This window comes from Callospermophilus lateralis, chromosome 3 (assembly GCF_048772815.1).
Source record: "Callospermophilus lateralis isolate mCalLat2 chromosome 3, mCalLat2.hap1, whole genome shotgun sequence".
Taxonomy (NCBI): Eukaryota; Metazoa; Chordata; class Mammalia; order Rodentia; family Sciuridae; genus Callospermophilus; species Callospermophilus lateralis.
The window spans coordinates 111,178,227-111,197,178 of NC_135307.1; the positions used below are offsets into that span (position 1 = coordinate 111,178,227).

The following is an 18,952-nucleotide window of genomic DNA, read 5'->3' on the forward strand; positions in this document are numbered from 1 at the left end:
CCCCGCCCTCCACCTCTTTGAGTGCGTAAGGTACACACACACACACACACACACACACACACACACACACACTCACACACTCAGATTTTCTGCAGCTTGCCTTTTTCTATGCCTGAGTACCTTGCTGACAAGTGCTAATAACAAAATACCCAGAGAGAGTCGGATTGAAGTTAGCACACATTAAACATTCTGAACTTGTCCTTTTGCTCATAGATTGTGCATAATTAATAATTAAACAGTTTCCGTTGTAATGGGTTGACCTTCCTGAACTGTTCATTATTCACAAGGCAAAGGCATCACTCAAACTTCTTTCCCTTTGTCCCTTCTCTGTACTCTGGCGTATGGCATGCTTGCGTTCCAGTTGTTTAGCAAATGGGGCTGACCAGGTAGTTACTGAAACCTCTGAGACTTGGAGCCTGTCCTCCTTGGTGACCAGAATTGCTTGCTGAAACACTTTATGGCAGCTTTTTTTATAAAACAGTTGCCTGCTCAAGAACAAAACCCAGCCTGGGCCCACTAGCAGGACTCTAAAGTTGATTTGGGACCAGAATCTCAGGTTGAGGCTTTTGGTTAAGGTTATGTCCACTGTATCATTCCACACCTCCATGCTGAGAAGTTCAACAGAAAACCATCCCCAAAAAGCCCTTAAGGTGAAATATGGCACCAAGACCTTAAAAAGAGTAACTTTTATTAACAATTTAGAGTCAGTTTTAGCCAGTACTGAGAGCAGTATTGCTGCTTCTTTAATCTGTGTTTGTTTTCAAAATGTGTTTCTCCACTTTATCCGAGCCCATGTTTTACAGAGGACATTTTTGATAAGTAGCAGCAACCACTTTACTGGGTTCTCAGAGTCCCTTGGGGTGGGTGTCAGTGCCCCCTCTGGCTCCATGGTTACCAGATGTATTCCCTTCCTGGGAGTTGTGGTAAAGCTGAAGCCCAAGCTGAGTTCCCCTGCTCTCCCTCCTGCCCACCGATTTGAACTAATATCAAAATAGGTAGGTTCTTGGAGACCTTTCATGTCCTGATCTACACTAACTTCTACTTTTATTTTTATTTTTTAAAGAGAAAAGTGTACTTTAAAACCCTCCAGCACAGTGGACATCCTCAGGTGTATTTATCTGCTTCCCTTTGGCATGTTAATAGCCTACATATTTTTGTGGAATTGGAAGCTCTCTGGGGTCTCCTTTGCCCCGTGTTTACATGTGTCATTTCCATCACCCCTACTAGTCAGTCTGTCTTCTGCATTTTAGAAAATTCTTCCTTGAGGCACAAAAGACATGGATTTTAGAATGAAAAGAAATATCTGGCATTATGCACATGAAATTAAAATTTCCCTCCACATCTTTGATGAGTGATTCTTTCCAGGCACCACTGAGATGAGAATCCACTGTGGTTCTGGGAAGTCGACTTGGGTTGGCATTTTCAGAAGTGAAATAAATTATTCATGGGTACCACCCAGTGTTCCTTAGTTTTATAATACGAGGAACTTAACAGTCTACAATATCAGGTCTTAAATAAAATTAACTACCCATGCAAGATGTCACATTTCCTTTTTTTGTTTCTCAACCATGTTAAAATGACATCTTCATCAAGTTGCCTTGTCTATAATTCATTAACTTGCTCTGGGTATCATGCTTTGAAATGGACCCACATTAGCATCATGTTTTATACCAGATCGTGGTAGAGAACCATCCAGAATTTTAACCATCTTGGTAAATATTCAGCCCCATTAAGACAGCATGCTTTTGTTTTCCTACATATTGCATTTTAAAGCTTCTTCTACTCAGAAACTTCCAATACTCTAGGAGAGAACGATAGAGCAAAAGAAAGATCTAAGAGAATGACTTCAAGAAGCTTCCTAACTGATGAGAGTTCATAATAATTTCTGCACTTCAGACTTTGAACTATCTTTTTACTAATGGTTTTTGAGACAGTAAAATGTCATTTCTTGAACTGGACCTTGTGGAATCTTGCAGGCTTGGTGATATATATGGCTTTCCTAAAACAGGCCAAGGCTGAAATTGATATCATGTTTTATTTTTGCTCTTCAAACCAATGGGACTTCTGTGACCATTTTATAGTACCTTTATCGAGGACTTGTCATGTTATTGTGTGCCTTGTTTCTTTTGAGTAGACTGCTTCGTCAGCCACCGTTTTTCATGTCCTCTCTATGTAATGCCTGCATGTAAGCCTTTGAACTTGACAAGATTTTATTCCACTCCCATTTTCTTTTGTTTTCCTTTTCTCCTGGAAGCCTTTCTCCACTGAGAATTTTAAGTTTCGAATCACCAGCCTTCCCCTCCTCTGGATGAGGAGAGTAAATACTAAGAGGATAGATATGCAAAAACCAAGAACTATTTTGTTCTGGGTCCTCTTCTGTTAATCTCTTTGGGATTTTTTTTTTCTCTTCCTTTTTCTTTTTTTTTTTTTTTTGGCTGCTTTGACCCCCTCAGTTCCTTTTGATTTAATTGTATTTTCCAGCAGTTTCCAATTGTTTGAATTGGAAACAAAGCCTTAATAAGAGTTCTAGTTAATTTTCTGTCTTGTAATTACCGATCTCATTTTTCTGATAATTGGCCACAGCAATTATATGTATATTTACTAATCACATAGGAGGCTGTGCAATTGTATCTATCTGCCACCATTGATAATGACACGCATATTGCAGAGGTGCTTTTATCATCTTCTTTTTTCCACTACATCAAAGCTATTTCCTCTCGTTCTCAATAATGAATACATGCATGCATTTGACACAGTTGTGTGCTAGAGAAATTGTTTGGCTCCCACCAAATGCTGCATGCTCTGAGTTTCTTGCCTGCAGCGCTGGAAGGTTGTATGTAATGATATATTGCTCATCCAAATGGCCAAAGCACTCCAAAGCACAGTGAGATTAAAATAAGTCATTCCTTTGTTAATTTAAATAGGTGCATGTATCATACTTTGCAGGGCACTTTGTGTAGGGATGTCAGGGAGGAAAAAAGCTGCCGAAAGGTATTTTTAATAGCAAATGAGAATAGATGAGAATGGAGTCATTTGCAGCTGCCTACTTTATGTGGCTCTCTTGTTCCAACTGTAGGTCTAATGAGATGACTGTTAAAGTACTCTGCAGTGTAATTTCATTACATCCTGAGCTGTTACACTATAAACACAGTGGCGCTCTCTGTCATTCTTGGAAAAACTCCTAAATTCTTAAAGCCTTCCTTTGCAAATGGTAATGGGGGCCCCCTCTCCCCGTGTTCCGTGGCGGCGGCTGCTGTGCAGTTTCTCCTCTTCTGCGGGGACTCGCACCTCCATCCCAGTTTGGTTTGGTGGCGATGGTGGGTGTCTTCCTCGCGTCCTTCATTCGCTGGCTCTCTCCTATGACAAGTTGGCCCAGACTGGCAAAGAGGCTGAAATTCTTTTTCCTGAGACAACTTTCTCTATAAATGCCTTTCTTTACAGTTTTTTTTTTTGTTTTTTTTTTTTTTTTTATAATCTGACACAAAGGTACCAGCTTAGGGACAAGCAGTTAAGAGCAGTTGAATATACAAATAAATGTAAATAAACAGGAAAGTGTAAATAAATAGCAAACCCAGTAAAAGAAACAAAGGTCAACACAAGAATAATTTCACAGCTCTTTGTTAATTACAAGACCATTTGTGTGTTACTTAAATAATCATTAATTTCTCATTTACACTTTCCCCACCTTCCTTCCTACCCTGTGGCTATCATTGTCCTTTTTTCACCTCCCCTCCCTCTTTGCTCACATGTTTCTCACCAACATAAAATGTGTGCCTTGAAATTTGGCATTTTTGCCTAAATGTGGGGAGGAGGGTGTAGCTGTCTTTTTAATTGGATGAGGCCTCCTGTCATTATGCTGCTCCTCTGCCGGGGGAGGGGAGGGGACAGAAGGGAAAGAAAGGAAAGCAATGCTCGTGACTTTTGGTGACTTGTTTTTCCTCCATCCCAGGATTCGCCCGTCCTTCCGGTTGGAGAGTTCTCCGAGCCATTTGTACATTTCATCACTCAGTGGTGAGCCCGTTTGCAAACATGCCATGCCCTCAATGTAAATGATACATGCCATTAACTCGCGGCTCCGGGAGACCTTATGGCTCTCCCTGCTTCCTTTTGGAGGAGGGAGGGACTTAGGGGCCTTGGGCAGATGGGACAGCAAAGCTGAAGAAATTGTTTAAATTATGTAAACGTTATTTACACAAAGGGTCATAAACGTACTTCGGAGGCTCCTTCCTGTTTTAATAAACTGCTGAGAGTCGGGCTCCTTCTTAGAGCACAGAACACTGTTCCATCCTGTTTTTTTTTTCCTCCCTAAGAAATACACAATTTTATAGCCCCTATTGAACAGACATATGAAGCTTATTTTTATTAATGTAACCTCTAGTTACCCATAAAACTGCCTGTCACTTAGTGGAAGCAGCATAGATTATTAATTCATCGGATTTTCAGTAAATAACTTTTATCTTTGGTTATATTTTAAACACAATACTGGGGTCCCATTTCACTGAATTTTGATGTTTGAAAGATTCTGAAAGCGTAGTTCCTTTAGGCCTTCTTCAACCCTTAAAGAACTAAGAGGAATCCGGGTTTAGACCAAAGGATCTTCAGAGCCCCGAGGAACCCGGGGTCCCCATGCACCTGGGGAGCATGCCCTGTATGCCCAGCGTTCTTCCCTAGCCTTCTATCTTTTCCTTACACCAGAAAGTGTCTTTCTTCCATTAGCCCCTTCCATTCCCCCCTTCCCTGTCCTGCAGCACCCCTGTGCCCTCTCTCTCACCCCAGCATGGAGTATCACCGGGAGAGAGGAGGAAACTAGGTAGGAATGACTGTCCCCAAGGACATTCTGGAACTCCTTCATAACTCCCTTTGCTCCTCTCTCCCTCCTCACCCAAGTCCTCTTCCCTCCCCCTCAGTCAGTCCACTGTGCAAAGCACACAGGCAGCACCTGTCAGAAGGAGTCCTTCCATCCTGGGGTGCAGTGAGGTAGTGCAGTCAGCAATCTGTGCTGAATGGAGTGGTGGTACCCTGTCCCCTCCCCCATGATCCATCTGATGATTACGCTAAAGTGAAACCAAGAAATATTCCTTAATATAAACGTCAAGCTTTATCACCTTCTTGACTAAGTGTAATATGTTACCTCTTAATAAAAATGTCTCATGCAGTTTATATTCCACAACAACAACAAAAAAAAAATGTGGGGAAGAAATTTCCACCCCCAGCACAGACTTAAAATTTTTTAACACTGTTTTTATATATTGAAAATACTTTGTATATGTATTCTATAGCTTTTAGGGACTATTTTCGTTCTAAAAACCTATTTTTCCCAAAGCATGCCATGTTGAGAAAAAAGCATACATATTGATTAAACACTGGAATCCTTAGCTTTTCTGAATCTCATTAATGATGTTAGAACCATTATACAAAATCATTTATTAATTTCTTAATTTCCTTTAAATGGAATTACTAAAAGCACTCAGAATTACATCATAGGCATACCCCACTTTGAGATGCAAAATTGAAAAACAAACCGTGCAGTTCCTATGCTACCTGGAACCCCTTTTGGGCATCACCACTCCTGGCTCCAGAGACGTTGGATTTGTGACAGACCACTTATCTCATTGTGTGGTCTTGAAACCAACCCAGGAGTGGGACTGACCCAGACAACCAGGGAGAAAAGTGGGTGAGGCTTTACTACCCTCCTATCCAAAAAAATTAATCCATTGTTAGATAAAAGTTTTATGGAGACAGAGGGAGGGATAACCTGTGTTTTAATTTCCACAGATGTCAAGCCGAAAGAGAAATAATAGTGGGTAATAGCCTTGTTTTCCCAAGAGATACAGCTACTTTGGAATGTCAGATTAGGACTGTTACCAACTCCACTAGTGAGACAGCTTGAATTACTTGCTAATGGATGCAGTATTTGAGAGGTGCATATGGTTATTTATAGGGAAGGCAAATGTCCTCGATGTCATTAATGGTTCATAACTATGGTTCTAGTTTACAAAACGATCATTAAATCTCTCTATTTAAAAAATAGTACTGTCAGCAAATGCAGAGATTATAATGAACGGTTTTCTTTTTTTCTTGTTAGAGGGTGATTTTATAAAGAAAAGTCATCTGTATTCTTTTCCAAATGATCGAAGAAGCAGGAGTCTCTTTTCATGTCTTCATCCCACAGATGCCAAGTTTAGAACAAACATGGTCATCAAGTAGGCAGTACCCATGGTCACCTTAGTACCATTTATGTGTTTCATCACATAGCTAAATACATGCTTCAGCCACTAATTATACTCTTGGATGGGAGACAAGAAATATTTTGCATGAAGAATGTAATTCTTTAAGCAGCTTAAACAAACTTAGCTGTCCCATAGCTGTTGAATGAATTATCAACTGGCATTGTAGCCAAAATAAATTCAAGTCAGATAATGTATAAGAACCTATAATTTCGCAGCATTATCTAGATTTCTTCCTCTTTTATATATTACTTGTCATTGGGAATAGTAGTAAAGGAATGAAATGTATTCTCATTTGACTTGACAGTCACATGTGTTGGGTTTTTTTTTACTGTCTTATACCAGTAACCAAACAGAAATACATTGATTTAAGATTGAAATAAATTGAGCCGGGTGCTAGAGCACATGACTGTTATCACAGTGATTCAGGAGGCTAAGGCAGGAGGATTGAAAATTCAAGACCAGCCTTGACAACTTAGACCCCATCTCAAAAAAAATTTTTTTTTAAAAAGGCTGGGAGATTAGGGCTGCAGCACATCCCAGGGTTCTAGTACTGAAAAAAAAATTTTTTTTGAAATTAATAGATAACTGAATCAGAGAAAAATGTTGCTGCTGCTTTTCCATGTTAACTTCAGAAGTAGAAGTACAATAAATTTAAATTCATTATTTACCTGTATTGCAAAAGTAACAAAAACAAACAAACCAAAAAAAAAAAACAAAAAACAACCTTGTGTTTCTAATTCATAAAGTTCCCAGAAATCTGATTAAAGGCCAAAATTAAAGAAAGGGAATATATGTTTATGTCTGAGCATAAAGAATTGAACATGATGGATTTTGAAAACATCCAGATTCAAGGAAAAATAGTCAGAGGTGTAAATTAACAGCAAAAATTATTGAATGATATAGGTAACATGAGGGTTTTTTTTGTTTGTTTGTTTTTTCTCCCACAGCATGCGAAAACAGCCAAAAGAAAGGCCAGCACCTGAGGAATTGATGGTAAGTTCATTTTTTTAGTTCCATTCAAATTCTCCAGTTCCACATTTATGTTTAACATTCTATTAAAAAGACCAGAGTGGAGTTTCAAAAATCCACAAGCTCTGGAAAGGCAGAATTGTATACTTGATTTAGGTAGGTGTTTCTGAAACTCATATCCTCAGATAATGGTTCTTACGTTTTTAAAAACCTACCACCCTTTTGAAATGTAGTACAGAACTCTCCTGCCTCCCTCAAGAACCTCAAACTTAATGTCAGTTATTCTGTGTCCTCATTTGTTGTTACAGCCTTTCGGAAGCCAAAGGGCTGGTAACAGAGAGGAGAGTCAGTGTGTGTTAAGTGTTTGGTGCAGTCCTACAGGAAGGAGTCTGATTATGGCATGGAGTCCTGGATTCATGTGGAATGAAATTAGGCTGGCTGTAAAAGATCAAGTCAATGTGAATCTTTGGTCTTTCCTCAGAAACAGACACTACAAGGCTGCCAGCACTGTGTCCTCAGTTCCAAGGCAGCCTTCTTTGATTGCAAATGACAGTTTTTACTCAAGCAGGGAGAGGAACAGAGAGCTCCCTAACAATTCCCAAATGGTCATTTATTTAGTGCAGATTGTTGATTTGACAATGCACAAGCTGTTAGAATGACGTTAGGATGGGGCATTAGTAAATAATAATTATGGTCTACTCTTTTCCAAGTTTTTGCATACCACTTCCTGTCTTTAGATCACTGCAATCAGAGCAAATCACCACTGATTCTCCTTTACGTTTTTAAACAGTGTATATTTTACAGATATTGGTCCAGAGCTTTTTATTCTTCAAAGTCCATCCTAATAAATGCTCTAAGTGCCCAAACTTTTATACAATACAGGTTTCCTCTCCACCCGTAGAGAACCTTTCCCTTTTACATCATGAGTGCTCTCCAGGTAGGGACTTTTCTCTTTTGTGTTGCCCCGAGAGCAAAAATTCAATTTTTAGCATAGTTTCAAGTTAAAGTTCACCCTAAAACCTCTGCAATTTACAGCTCTGCTTGTTTCGTGTCTAGAATAAACTGGGATGGGTTTGGGGTTTTATTGGTTTTTGGTTTGGTTTTGTTTTCCTTTTCTTTGGTGATTGGGGAATCCTTGCAGTTAGTCACATTTGAGAAGACTTGGAACAGATTCCAGAGATGTTTACCTTGTGCATTATTAAGTTATGGCTCGATAGCTCAGCTATTAAAACAAAGGAATGGGGTTTCATAAAACAGATATCTATTTGTAAATGCATGTTTCAATTGCTGCAACGAGTTGGCCACTTATAAATAAAACATCTGCAGATCATGCACATACCCATAAATGTATATGGATGTGAGTGTGGATAAGGAACACCTCTCCAGGGTAGCAAGTCATAAAGATAAGGCTAAAGGGTGAGATCTTCCAGTGCCTGGGAAGCAAGTAAATGTGGATGTACATGTATGTGTTTGTATGGAGGGGTGTTTAGAAGTATCTCTTTATGCTCTGGTGTGTGCTGTCCCAAATGTTTAATTAATAAATATCAATAAATCAATACAATACAATGAAAAGTGTAGTCAGCAGAAGCGCCATCCTATACTTAATTTAACATTATTTCTAGTGCTACTCACTGTTTGATTTTAAATGCATTTATTCCCAGAGGAATAGCAGTAACGAGGCACCCCTCATTTGGTAGGGGCTGGGTGTGGAGGCTGGAAACAGGAGGTGGGGGCTGCTGTGGTCAAGGTTGCCAAAAGGTTAGACCCAGCAGGGGATAGGAAAGGAAGTAGGTTATCCCTTGACATGAATCTGTGTCACATCCTAGGGACCCAGTCTTAAGGAACAGTTTCTTTATTCCCCCCAGCATATTAATGGCTTTAATTTTTCCTTTTCCCTCTCCGCCTACAAGCTATGTGATGGTGCTCCCATCTGGAAGCCAGGAGCCTCCTCTGGAATGCGGGAACTGTAGAGCCCATTTGTCACTGTGGGTGGGGGGCCTCTGTCTTTCGCAAAAAGAGCAGTTTCTCTCCCAAGCACAGTAACTCCAGCCAGCGGGTACCAACGTGGGCTGCACAGCTTGGGCTGCGTCAGCTGTGAGGCCTGCAGAATTTTCAAGGTTTCCCTGTGGGTTTGCATTTTCCAAATCAAAAGAAGAAAATCAGAGATGGAGTCTGGTGGAAATACTGAGAGTTGTAGATTCACCATTCACTCCTAAATGAACTCCAGGTATTGGCTTGACTGGTGACCATAACACACCTTGTCTAAGGAAATCAGAACACGGGGTGGGTGGGCCACATTACCCTAACTCCTGGCCCTGGGCTGTGCACATAGTGGGCACTCAAGCTGTCTTTGTCTTTTTATTTGGTGGGGTCACAGTAGATGCCAGGATGCCCAATACCAAGTCTTAAAATCACTGACTAAGTCAGTCTTAAAAATGAAATGTAAAACTCAAGGTTCAACTCTTGAGACCATTAAAACCTGAGTGTTAGAACTCATTGTTATCTGGTTATTTAATTCCCTCTCTTGTGGGTGTTCATTCTTCAAATGATTGTCAGTTTTTATGTCCTAAGTGGAAGACTTTTAAGGCTAGACTAAGAAATTCCCTTAACACATTTTTGAGAAACCAAGGTCCATATGAGCTGGTACAGTTTTCTAGTGTGTAGCCATTAAGCTTCATAAGAATTCCCTCAAAAATTTCATCATCAGCATCCATATCCTCTTAAAAAGGTCTCAGGACCAGGTAAATGATAGAATTCAGTAGATATTTATAGATCACTAAGTACAAAGTCCTGTACTAGACCCAGCAGAAGATATAAAGTAAGCCACAGGTGTTTAGTGTTGCAGGGGATATGTCAGGGACACAGATAACTGTTCAGAATAAAGTGGCTCTTATAAAGGAATTTGGGCAACTGAGGAAAACTGTGTTGAGGATGTAGCTTTTGAAAAGGACCTTCGGAGGATGGGTTGGATTTTAATAGAATTTTCCAAGAGGCCATTCTAGGCAAAAAGGACAAAGGAGAAGTTGTGTGTAGGCGCCAGACCTTCTCAGAGCAGGGGGAAGCCTCTAGTGCCTGCTCCAACAGGAACCCATTGACATTGATTGACCTGATGGAATCCTAAGCCCTCAAAGCTGTGAGTTCAGAGAGGCAACATAGTCACTGTGAGCTGGGTAGTCTCTTAAGAAATTTCACTTCTACAGAAGGAATTCTAATATCCAGGTCTGAAAATTCTTGACTATATAGAAATAGCACAACACACCCGTCCACGTGGACCTTTTTCCTTGAGTGAATTCTCTTGAAATTCACTACTCATCTAATGCATAGGGAAATCCCTCATACTGAGGAAGGCAGCGCCTTCTCTTCAGCTCTTTAAGAGCCTATTGCATGAATTGAGAGTCAGCTTTAAACTCCACAAAGGAAAGCTAGCCATGGGCAGCCAAGATAGGGAACCCCCAACTCTTTTTGCCCCTCTGTAATGATTCCATTATTGAAGAACCCACTTTGAAATCACACTGATGTGAATCACAGGGAGAACCTTGGAATGTGCTGCCCAGCCTGGTGGCCTGGGATCAACAAACTTAGAAAAAAGTTTTCAGGCAGTGGAGCGTGAGGAGGTGGCAGGTAGAATGTTCTGCAGGCTTCAGACCACCACGGATATGTTGGCTCAGATGGGGAAAAACCCACTTCTGCCAGTCAAAAAAAGAATGATGAGATTCCAGCAGAGGGGAGAGAAAATAATGGAAAAGTGGTAGAGAAATTTCCCCAAAATGCCAATAATCTGATTGAGGAAACAAAATCAGACCCTTAAACTCAAGGACAGAGAGACGACCAAAGAAGAGAGCACTTGGACAGGGGTTCTAGTCTGATTTCGCTATTCAAATTACATGTTTAAATATTTTTAAGTTAAAGAGATATGATAAAACATTATAGACCACTTGTTTCTATAAAGAATTCCTCCTAAGGAATTAACCTTCCTTTAGGTCCTTTGGTTGCTCAGGTGGGGCTGTGGCCTATCGGACAGAGCCTCTGCCATGGGCCCTTCCCTGTGTCACCCAAACAGTGCCCCATCCCCTTTACTTCATCATCTTCCTCCAAAAATCAAGGGGACATACTGAATCAGGAGGCCTTGTCCCAGGGTCTATGACTCCAGGAAGTCTGTTAGAACCCCTAACATTTCATGTGTGCTTGTGAAGATTTGCTTTTTTTTTCCTAAAAAGAGAAATTCATGCCTATCACTAATTTTGCAAAGGAGACCATGACCCTAAATGATTGCTAAGCTCCCTTGCTACCTTCCCATTCTGTTCCTTAGAGCTGTGTGGCCAGGACCAGACATGCAGCTCAGGAGGGGGCATTCATTCACTGGAAGGGTGCTTGCTTGGTGTGGGGGTGGGGGAGGCCCCTCCTTGTGGGGCGCAGCAGGGCTTCCATCAGCTGTCTGGCAGCCCTTTAACCTCCCAGCCTGTTCTGAATGAGGGCCTTGGCTCTGGCAGGGAGGGCGAGTGCCGCGGGTACCCACACAGTTACAATTTGGGCTCAGAGTGCTGTAGATCCTTCTATGCATTTAGAGTATTTCCAGGAGCTTCCCATGTCTAAGCTCTATTTAATGGAATCTATGCATAGTAAGTAATCAGGTCAGGAGAAGCAGCATCCCGGTTTGAGATCAATCGCTGGCTAATACTTTATCTAGGCCACTTTATTATCTCATGCTGATCCGATTCCCATTCTCCTCCTCCTTTGTAGCATGCACTTCGGCTGTGGAAAAAGTACGTATCCCATACATATTAAAAACATATACCCATTCTATCTGTATGTAAATGCGTGAGGCACAGCTGGATATTGCAGAGGAGTTTGATTTACTAATAGTTATTATCTGTTCTAGCTGTTCAGTGGCAGAGAGAATTTCAGAGAAACAAGCTGGCGCAGAAATTGTCTTTATGCTATTACTATACTGCTTTAGTAATTGTTTAAAAACATGGGTTTTCTCCTTAGGTTCTAATAATGGCTGTTATTTTGTGCATTTCCTTGAACATTCCAGAGCAGGGCGTCCTCGTTTAGCATTTCTTGGGGTTTGCTTTTCCAGTCAGGCTCCTGGGAAGAAACACAGGGTACAGTTTGCAATTGAAATTTAACATTTTGCTTAGAAAGCAAGTAAATAGTGGGGCTGGAAATACAAGAAGCAGGTGTGGGTCTTAGGGGGAGGAGTGTGGGTTATAATCAAAATAGTGCTTTTGGATTTTTTTCCTTCGTCTAATTCCAGCAGCTGCAAACTTGAAGGCATCTCATTTCTCAGTGAAGGCTTTATGTATAAGAGGTGGTAATGTTTGGGGGCTAATAAACACCAAACTGCTCCAGAAAAATCTGTTTAAACATTTAATTACTTGCAAAGAGATGTTAACTTGTTTAACTCCTCTAAATTAAATTGTCACTGGTAGCTTTTCTGCTTTCCCAAACCTGATTGTAATTACATTTTCACATAGTCTAGTTGGTTGTTCTCTCAGTTAATCAAGATGTATGATAAATTGGGCATCTACATGGTCCCTTTTAAGAAGCAGAGGAAGCACCATGTTGGATTTTTGTCTTCAGTGCTCAAATTGTAGTGTGACTTTGGGGTTCACGCCAAATGGCTTTGTCTGTCATTATTAGACCCAAACCTTATGATCACTGGGAAAGACAGAATGCACCAGACAATTAAGAAGATGATTTTTATTCAGGAGATTACAACAGAGAGAATGTTTACTAATGGGGAATGGCTCAAAGGAAGGGGCAGGGGCAAGGTTGTGTGGAGGCAGGTGAATGGAGCCCCAGCAAGTCTTGGGGAGATCATGAGGAAACACGGAGAAGGGTCTGATCTGGGAGAGCAGATGTCCTTTGTGATTGACATGAAAGGTGGGGAGATTTCTCACCTGTTCTTTCTATCTGGGAGCACTAGACTCAAAAGAAATTTCAGCGTTACCACCACATTCTACTAAATGGCCAAAAGTAAATTTCCTTTCATTTTGACCCTGGGGCCTGTATGTGCCCTGTGAAGAGATCAGGCAGTTCCACAGCCCCCAGAATAGGGCTCAGAGACAACCGTGCGTGCAAAAATCCAAGCTTTTTAAAACACTGATCATGGTTAGTACACACTCGTGAACTTGGTTGTCACTCGCTACATTTAGCTATTGTGTATGTCACATACAGCATGTTTTAAAACGAACCTTTAGGGCCAGGCTCTCATGTCTGGCCGCCATTCTGCAGACATCATTTTTGCTTTTGGCTATTCATTTAGAGGAACATACAAAGCAGCTCATTTGCAGGGAGAGGTCCTGGCTGGGGTGCCTTCAAGCACAAAAGCCATCGCAGGAGCGTGGGGGCTGCACACGGGGTCCAGTTGACAGCCGTGTAATGATTTCTTTCCTCAAGTTCTGAAGGCCATTAAAATAATCTGTTGGCGTCTGCTTATAAATAGGGATCCACTAGTAAAGAAGTTGCTTTTAGCTTTTTAATTGCACATAATTACAACGGCAGAATCACTGTCTGGATGCTTGAGATCGCACTAAATCAGACAGCTTTAATTTGAATTTTTGATGACACGTTAGCACTTCAGCAAGAACAGAGAGATTATAACCCCAGAAAACAGGCTTTGTTTTTCCTCAGATGTGACCGCTTAATCTTTTTATGAGACTTTAGCACATAAGCACACGTGTGTGTGTGCACGCATGTGTGTACCTTTATATAAACACACATGGCAAGAGAGATACAGATAAAGTCTGTCTTCCTTGATCATGGTGATCTGACAGTTTTGACTCCCCAGTTAAGGGTAACTTTCTTCCATCAATCTGTCAGATCTTTTAACACCGTGGTGATTGCCTGTTTAAGATTGTGGTTGTTTGCCCAATCAATAAATGGACAAAAGAACTCAACAGACACTTCTCAAAAGAAGAAATACAAATGGTCAACAAATATATGAAAAAATGTTCAACATCTCTAGCAATTAGAGAAACACAAATCATAACTACCTTGAAGCCTTGAGCAACTTAGCAAGACCCGTCTCAAAATCAAAAATAAAAAGGGCTGGGGATGTGGTTTAGTGGTTAAGTGCCCTGAGTTCAATCCCTGGTACCAAACAAGCAAACAAAACTACACTGAGATTTCATCTCATTCTAGTCAGAAGGGTAGTTATCAAGAATATAAATAATAGCTGGTTTGGTGGTGCATATCTATAATACCAGTGACTCAAGAGACTGAGGCAGAAGGATTGCAAGTTTGAGGCCAGCCTCAGCAACTTAGTAAGGCCCTAAGCAACTCAGTGAGAACCTGTCTCAAAATAAAAAATAAAAAGGGCTAGGGCTGGGGTTGTAGCTCAGTGTTAGAGCTCTCGCCTAGCATGTGTGAGGCACTGGGTTTTATTCTCAGCACCACATAAAAATAAATAAAGGTATTGTGTCTATCTACAACTAAAAAATATATTTAAAAAAAAAAAAAAAGGGTGGGGCTAGGGATGTGGCTCAATGTTTAAGTGCCCCTAGGTTCAGTCCCTAGGATCAGAAAAAAAGAATAAAATAATGGCAAGAATGTGAGGGGGAAGGTACACTCATATGTTGTTGGTGGGACTGCAAATTAGTGTAACCACTCTGGAAAACAGTATAAAATTCCTCAGAAAACTAAGAATGATACCACCACCAGCTACTCCACTTCTCAATATATATCCAAAAGATTTAAAATAGGATACTGCAGCAATGAAGCCACATCAGTGTTTATAGAAGCTCAATTCACAATAGCCAAGCTATGGAACCAACCTAGGTACTCTACCTTCCCCAAATGAATGGATAAAGAAAATGTCCTACATGTACACAATGGAGTATTACTCAGCAATAAAAAAGAATGACATTATGGCATTTGCCAGTAAATAGATGGAACAGGAGACTATCATGCTAAATGAAGTAAGGGGGAGAAGGATAAAAAAGCGAAAGGGAAAAATAAAAGAAGCAATTGCATCAAAATAGAGGAAAGAGCAGTAGATCAGACAAAGGGGATTGAGGAGGAGGAAGAAGGGTTTTGAAAAAAGGAAGAAGAGTAGAAGATTCTGACCAAAGTTCCATATATGTGTGCATGGACGTGGCACAGCAGCCCCATGCCAGATTCACTGGGCTTTGCCAGACTCACAGGCTCCTCTTAGGTCCCATGCAGATTCACTGGGACCTGCGGGGGGGTCTTGGGAGTCTGTTACCCTGCAGGTACCCATTGGAACTACTCAGAAATGTTATTTGGGTGGCAACTTCAGCCTAGAAGTCCCCCTCTCCCCTCTCCTTGAAGGTCTTTGTCCTCTTCCCTGAAGTTTTTCCCCTTCTCAGGGCTCACTCCCTTCCCTAAGCCCTCCAAAATATATGGTAACAACTCGGCACAGCAGCTGACACATTCCTCCAGAGTTGGTCCATGTGGCCCAGCGGTTCTTACCTAGCTGCTCATCAGAATCATCTGGGAGGTTTAAAAAAAGAAAGAGGTGCCAGGATCCCAGCCTAGATTAGAGGATCTCTGGCATTTGGCTGAAGGAGCAGGCACTTAAAAAAAAAAAAAAAAACAAATGTTCTCTAAGCGATAGTAAGGAGCAGCCAGAAGTGAAGCGGATGATTTAATGAAACGCACCTTTTTCTCCAACGAGATTGTACGTTCCTTGAAGGAGGACAATGATCTTATAATTCAGTGCCTGTCTGTCCTGTTCTAATATCATTCAGGCTAAACATGTGTGCATTTCTAATCCAAGCCCCTAAAATACTGTACTAGGCACTGAAGAGCTAAAGTCAAACAAGACATGTCCCTTGTTCTCTAGGAGCTCATAAAGCTGCAGAAACAGACCCAAGCAGTCTGTGGACATCATGATACCATATAGAATACACAGTCTGAACAAAGGTCTTTGACTTCCTAGAGGTCATGGGATAAGATGAAATTTCTAGGAAGTTGCAGGATTAGCAGGATAGTATTGGGAGCATTTGACAACCACTGCACTTAGGCCAGAACAGACACCTGGGTCACCAGGATGTACAGAACAGCCTGGAAGGGCCAAGCAGGTAGCTGCTGGTCAGTAGCACTGTGGTTAAGTCCACTTGAGGTCGAGAACACCACTTAGAAGGGGCCCCCTGGCCAGCGTTGTCTTCCCTGTTCAGGCTGATAGCAGGGACCCCATCGATCATATCAGATGATGCCATCCGTCCCCCAGCTCTTGGGAATAATGGATTAGATTGGAAAAGATCAGAAACATTGAGCCATTTGAGGAAGACAATAAAAGGGAATTGGGAATCGCTGTTGAAGGTAGCAAAGTTGTTTTCCTGTGAGTACATACCAATAAATAGCTGTAATTCTTATCAATTATTAATAAGTCTAACCAGGAATTTCAAGGGCTAGAAAAATTATTAGAAGCCTTCTATTTACAGTTGTAACCAGCTGGATTTGTTTAATGGGTTGTTTGCTTTTTAATTTGTAGCAGTTTTGAGAGAGACCTTTGGGGATTGCTGAGCCTTGTGGCTTCAGATGCACAGTTGTTTGGGGCAGATCAGCCTGCAGAAAACTTGAGGTTCACATGGCCATTTGGAGACCGAGAAAGGCAGTGGAGACATTTGGGCCTTCCGTCCTCTATTTAATTTTCAAGATTAGAATTAAACATTAGGCCTTGGTCTACCGAGAGACATTTGCCGAAGCTTGGACTAGTTTCTTTCCAGTATCCTGGTTTACCGCTCCTCTGTTCTCTTAAATATAAATGGTCACTGATTCTGAAGAAGGAGAGTAGGTACCCTTCGTTTATTCACACAAAGGTTCCCTTGACACAAATAAAAATGGGATTTTCAGATGTAACCCGATTAACTCTTAATTGTATACCAATAGCCTGTGTGTGTCTTGGCTCCCTCAGAAGCCTTCCCAACGTCCTGCGCCTCCTTTTAAAGTTGGGGGGAGGGGGATTCAATTAATAGCAGGACTTTCTAATTGTGGGATCAGAGTGGAGTGGACAAAAATTTGTATAAATAGGGTACATTTTTCCACTTAAGAGGGCTGTGCTGAAACATTTTTAATTGGATTTTCATGGTGATTGACAGCATTTGATTATGACAGTAACTTTATTTGGCTGGACTGCTTTAGCCTCTTGTTCAGATTTTTCCATCAAAGCTCTTTTTTATCCTGTGAATCCCCAGTGGAGCAGCAGTCATTGTGGAAGAGCCTTTTAGCACCTTTGTTGTGGCCGTCCCTGGTGATGATTGGGCCCAGCTGGTAGTAGATAAGAAAATGTTCCTTTCACAAAGCGGCTGTGTCTCCCGCCTCTGCGGTTTCAATAATTTTAAGAGCCCCCCAAACCTGTTGAGGATTAGAAGTAGCTTTAGATGTGAAATGAGTGTTAAGTATTAGTAATCGGGAGATTAGGGCCCCAGGGACGATGAGAGATAAACAACCGCAATTAAGGCAAATCTGCCGATGTAAACAAAATTTAGCAGAAACAGATGCCCTAACCATTTTGGGGGATTGATTTGAGGGCACCAAGGAATCGATTTTTGTCTTGTTTACACTTTCAAACCCCTGTGATACACTGGAAGGCTGAATATTTCATACAGCCTGATTTTAGTTAATTTTTTTCCAGCGCCTCGCAGTAGGCTCCTCTCCTCTCACAGTGACCAGGCCTGAGTTTATTCAGCATTCACAGGGAGCAGCTAATTGTCTATGAAGGGCCCCCGTGTTTAAATGGGCTTGACAGGAATTTAAATTTTGTTTCAATCAACCCCTGTGCTCACAGCCTGCTCCAGTTTCTAATTTTTAAATTAAACATGATTTTTTTTAAGCCACAGCTCTGCCTCTGGAATGCTTTCACTCTGACTCTCGGGAAGGCAAATCGACATCCCTGGAATGCTGGTTCAGGCCGGGCCTGCGGCACCAGCTCCTCACTGAAAAGTTCTATCTCCAGAACAAGCCTGGGCCCCTGTCGGGGAGGTCGGCAGAGCCAGGGCTGGGCACCCCCTCCTTCCAGGGCTCCTGTCTGGGCAGCAGCGCCGCAGCAACTAAAAGTGGGTTAATCACCAAAGCTCCAAAGGTGTGAGTGTGGCTTTGAGGGGCAACTGAATTAGCACCCTCTGCACGTCTGGCCCAGGCTCGAGCTCAGAACCTTTCTGCCTTGGAAGGTAGGCGAGCGCGTGCTGTGGGCATCACAAATGTCGCCAGCCTCAGCCTCATGCAGAGCATCCTGCCTGATGCCCAGCAGCCTCACTGGGACCCAGTCCTGTCCTCAGCCAGCCCACAATCCCACAGGGACCGTGAGGACAGAAATAGCCTTGCATGGGGTAGAACGCCAACTACTGTCCAGGGCCCGCCCTCACCTGCTCCTCCTGCCCTCTCAGCCCAGCCACCCCTTTACCTGCAGATGCCCCTGATGTCCCCAGTCCCCACACATGTCCCCCATGCCCACGCTGCTTCCTCCGCTGGGAAGGCCTATGCCTCTCGTGCACAGGTGAGCTCCTACCTAGCCTCCAAGACCCAACTGGCACAGCCCGTCCAACGCCTCCCCAGTTGGGATGGGGACCTGCTCAGGCACATCCTCCTTCTTCCTGGCAAGGACTTCTGTTGGTGCACCTCTTACACCTCCTGGCAGGGACTGGTTCCCGTGCTGTCAGGCTGCGATGGAGAGCACGGAACAGCTTCCTCTATCTCTGTTGGCTTCTGGGCCAGCCCTCAAACCACGTGGCGCACTCAGGAATGGCTGTCAGTTGAAATGGTAGGAACTAGTGGGTAAAATGAGC

General features: G+C 42.2%; 1 protein-coding gene across 4 annotated transcripts in view; it reads left to right on the top strand.

Moving 5' to 3' along the window:
- The window catches only part of Map2k5 (mitogen-activated protein kinase kinase 5), a 236,560-nt gene that overhangs the window by 192,655 nt on the left and 24,953 nt on the right, over positions 1 to 18,952 (top strand). For 3 of the 4 annotated variants that reach the window (XM_076850990.2, XM_076850991.2, XM_076850992.2), the window contains 2 exons: positions 3,950 to 4,011; positions 7,178 to 7,223. In XM_076850990.2, coding sequence (XP_076707105.1) covers positions 3,950 to 4,011; positions 7,178 to 7,223 — 108 coding nt within the window. Of the gene's footprint in view, positions 1 to 3,949; positions 4,012 to 7,177; positions 7,224 to 18,952 lie in introns of those variants that run through there. The other variant, XR_013090774.2, reaches the window with a different exon arrangement.